The 4,170-nt window shown below is 34.1% G+C and overlaps 1 protein-coding gene across 1 annotated transcript; it reads left to right on the top strand.

The window, feature by feature from the left end:
• Window positions 1–323: 323 nt before the first annotated feature.
• LOC140835692 (putative nucleobase-ascorbate transporter 10) lies at window positions 324–3,845 on the top strand. Its single transcript, XM_073201095.1, has 14 exons — window positions 324–435; window positions 706–803; window positions 925–1,104; window positions 1,197–1,297; window positions 1,435–1,510; window positions 1,705–1,764; window positions 1,911–2,086; window positions 2,192–2,288; window positions 2,451–2,537; window positions 2,645–2,703; window positions 2,813–2,904; window positions 2,985–3,062; window positions 3,149–3,309; window positions 3,539–3,845. The coding sequence occupies exons 1-14, from the start codon at window positions 324–326 to the stop codon at window positions 3,755–3,757; spliced, it is 1,596 nt and encodes a 531-aa protein (XP_073057196.1). The 3' UTR covers window positions 3,758–3,845.
• The last annotated feature ends 325 nt before the right edge of the window (window positions 3,846–4,170 follow it).

Here is a 4,170-nt window from a genome sequence, read left to right as displayed (position 1 = left end):
AAACCATCAATAATTTTGGATTAATTCTAATTAATATTTAACATCAATATATTCAAAACCCAAATTTACTTTCGAAATTTTGAGACCTTATGTTTTTAAATTGTAGCAATTAAATTTTTTTATGTATCTTGCTCTGATATTGTAACGGTATCGGGTAAGAAATCTTCAACAGAATAATTATTGATATACTAAATTAATACATTATAAGATACAATAATTACAAGATTGTGTTGGCGATTCTTTAAAAACAAAAAAAATATTCAGCAAATTCAGAGTTATAAACTCTTGCAGATCAAGTAAATCAGATGTAATTCATCTTTAAAATGTCTAGTAATGCTGATAATCCCAACAATACGGAGCCACAGCCTCAAGCTCATCCAGTTCTTGAACAGCTAACAGGTGTCCAATATTGCATCAACAGTTCACCACCACTGCGTAAGTTCTAGCTAGCAGCACCCTCCATTTTTACATAGCATATATATAAGCACAAGAATCTGTTGTAATTTTCCAAGTCATGTTTTTTATATGGACAAAAGCAAATTTAATTTATTGCGGTCACCAGTCCTTGATCATGCAAATGGAAATAATAAAGTGGGAGTTTGATCCCATTTTTTGTGAAATTAAACCATGTATCTTTAATGTGTAACTGGAACTAAAAGAGTTTGATGGAGGGTTCTTGATTCATTTTTTACATGCTCGATGCAGTGGAAGCTGTACTTCTGGGATTTCAACACTATGTTCTTGCTCTTGGCTCGACTGTCTTAATTCCAAGTTTGCTAGTTCCCCAAATGGGAGGGACTGATGTAAGGCTAGCTCTGATTTTCCGATCTTTATCTCGCGCATTACTCGTTGGTTCATATCATATTGACAGAACATTTGTATGTATAAAATACATTCAACCACCTTGATTTTATTTCGTTGCAGGGTGACAAGGCCAAGGTAGTACAAACCTTACTTTTTGTTTCAGGAATTAATACACTCCTGCAATCATTTTTGGGTACAAGACTGCCTTCGGTAATAGGCGGTTCCTACGCATTCTTAATTCCTATGACTTCAATCATTCAATCCAGGCGATATAGAATGATAAAGAACTTTCCCCGGGAGGTGAAGAACTATATATTTACATTAGCTACTTCCTTACTAATAATTTATTAATTTTGTACGTGTTTTTAATATGTAGAATTGTTTTATATCAGAGATTTCTGCACACAATGAGAGAAATACAAGGCGCCCTGATAGTTACTTCAAGTGTTCAAATAATCATTGGTTTTAGTGGTTTATGGAGAAATATCGTGAGGTCGGTTTGTTGTCGAGAAGATTTTGTTTCAAATGATGGATTTTAATTTCTTTTTATGAATTTGAGCAGTAAATGGTTGAATCTTACTTTCATTAGTTATGAATTACCTATTGATTATGTTCCTATCATTGTAATAGGTTTTTTACTCCACTCTCCATGGTTCCACTAGTTTCTTTCACAGGACTTGGGCTCTACTATCTCGGATTCCCATTGGTAAGATATATAAATGGTGTTGCCTTATGATACACCTACTGAAACACGTACAATTTATATAGCATATGTTATTGGATGATTTCATCTTATACTATATGAAGCAACAATTATATATAAAATGTAAAAATAAACTACAAGTTCTTTAATGGATGTGACTTTTTACACCATTGTTCGATTTCATACCTATCTTGTAGATTGCTAAATGTGTTGCGGTTGGATTACCAGAGTTGGTTTTCATTGTTATTATCTCTCAGGTAATTGATTTTTAGTAAGCTTTTTTTTTTTGTATTTTTAGATGGAATTCCAGGCTTTAAAGTGTTGGTTTTACGGCCAGTGAATAGTGAGAAGCATGCTGAATCCTTGTGACTTGTTTTTGATGAATTTTGTCACCAATCTGCAGTATCTTCCAAGATTTGTGAAATCTAATCGACCAATATGTGATCGGTTCGCGTTGTTGTTCTCTATTGCATTGGTGTGGGTTTATGCAGAAATCCTTACTTTGAGTGGGGCTTTCAATAAATCCAAGTATTTTAATTGTCGTACAGATGGCTCTGGACTTATTAGTGCAGCTCCGTGGTATATCTTTGCTATGATAAATTATCTTTAATTTCCCAGCATCTCTTCTGAAAATGTTATCAGAAACTCAATTTTACAGTTTTCTTTTGCGGCAACTTGTTGCAGGATATACATTCCATATCCATTCCAATGGGGTCCTCCAATTTTTACTGCTGAACAAACTTTCGTAACCATGTTTGCTTCTTTAATTGCTTCTATGGAGGTTAATTCTACCCCTTAAATTTTTAAACTATATTGACAAACTGTTTTTATTTTAAACTATATTGACAAACTGTTTTTGAGAACTTCACTGTGAACATTCTGTCAAATGAAACCAACTCTTCGATCGTTCTTTTAAGTTGTTCTCTTTGTTTTTTTGGGGCAGTCCACCGGTTCGTTTGTTGCTGCTGCAAGATATGGAAGTGCGACACCAGTGCCACCTTCGGTTATTGGCCGTGGTGTCGGCTGGCTGGTAAGAATAAGTAACTTGTATTGTCATATTAGGACAGTATGACCACATTCTTTTTCCTTGTTTTAGTTTGCTGTGATGATACTCATAAAGATGTGTGATGGTTTCAGGGGATTGGCACCCTTCTTAATGCCCTTTTTGGCAGTGTCACTGGTTCCACAGCACTAGTGTAAGACAGTCCTAAACGGTACTAAGTATAAGTTGGGAAATAATATATTAACAATTTCGTTATGTAATGTTTCTTCACGCACAAACGATTGTGTGATCTTCATATGCAGAGAAAATGCTGGTCTTTTGGCCCTAACGAAATCAGGGAGTCGAAGTGTAGTTCAAATATCGGCAGTATTTATGATTCTTTTCTCTGTTTTAGGTATATTTCTCTTTTAAAATTGCAATCAAATTCGAAATCGTGAAGTGAATTAGTCCTGAGCTTATGGGGTAACATAACAGGAAAAGTTGGAGCAGTTTTTGCTTCAATACCTTCACCAATAATGGCAGCAGCATACTGCATCTTTTTTGGTTATGTTTGTGAGTATATCTCTCATTTTACTAATGTAATTTCCCAACATATTGTTGCCATCAAAAGTTTATGAATATTCATTGTTTTAATACAGCGTCTGCAGGCCTTGCATACCTCCAATTCTGCAACCTCAACAGTTTCAGAACCAAGTTTGTGCTAGGATTCTCCTTCATAGTAGGACTTTCTCTGCCACAAATCTTTAAAGAAAATGAACTACCTTCAAGCAGCAGACTGATCTACACTAACACCAGATGGGTATGTTGATTCACGATGTTAGACGATAACTATCACCCTAACTAGGATAGTCCCTCGAAATCCATAAAAACCCGAAAAATCTTAACCACGTGGATTGTTCCCTAGGATACTAACCATCCTCCATCCAGAAAATAAAATCTTCTACTTTTACAATATTAATTCCCTCTACACACATTTTATAGTTGCATATACTTGAAAACAAATGATTTATTTAGTTCTCATATTGCAGTTCAACGATATAATGTCCGTGGTATTCATGTCACATGCGACTGTTGCTGCTGTTGTTGCGCTCGTATTGGACTGTACACTCACTCACCAAAGCAATGAAGCTCGCAAAGACAATGGATCACATTGGTGGGAGAAATTTATGGTTTACAACAAAGATGTTAGAAGCGACGAATTCTATAGTCTGCCGGGAAACCTAAATAAATATTTCCCATCCTTCTAAGCCCTGAGATCGAGCTATTTAAACTTGACTTGATTGTGAATACCATGAATGCTTTCATTCATTGGAATCTCTTCCTAAACGAGACAAATGACCGCAACCCATATGAATCACAAAACAAGTCGGATGTCTTCTAAGATGGAGAAATAATTATTAAAGTCGAGTTCTTTTCTTGCAACATCCCCCTTCCCCATAAATATCATTATTATTTTTTATATAAAACATATTATAATAAATTAGTTATCTAAAAACATAATAAATTAGAATTTCAAACATTAATTTTAAATAAAAATTACTTTAATCTCATTATATTTCATACCAAAATTTATTTTTATAAATATAACACTATATTTTAGATTTAGAAAAATTTAATTTATGTGTGCATATTGTGTGTGAAGGTTTACTAGTATTATATT

This window comes from Primulina eburnea, chromosome 7 (assembly GCF_022965805.1).
Source record: "Primulina eburnea isolate SZY01 chromosome 7, ASM2296580v1, whole genome shotgun sequence".
NCBI lineage: Eukaryota > Viridiplantae > Streptophyta > Magnoliopsida > Lamiales > Gesneriaceae > Primulina > Primulina eburnea.
This window is presented reverse-complemented; position numbering and strand designations above follow the sequence as displayed.

Excerpts from the sequence above, each read along its gene's own strand:
- LOC140835692 (XM_073201095.1), top strand. The coding sequence starts at position 324 with ATGTCTAGTAATGCTGATAATCCCAACAATACGGAGCCACAGCCTCAA. Across the intron at positions 436-705 it reads CAACAGTTCACCACCACTGC|TGGAAGCTGTACTTCTGGGA; the intron begins GTAAGTTCTAGC and ends TGCTCGATGCAG. Across the intron at positions 2,905-2,984 it reads GATTCTTTTCTCTGTTTTAG|GAAAAGTTGGAGCAGTTTTT; the intron begins GTATATTTCTCT and ends GTAACATAACAG.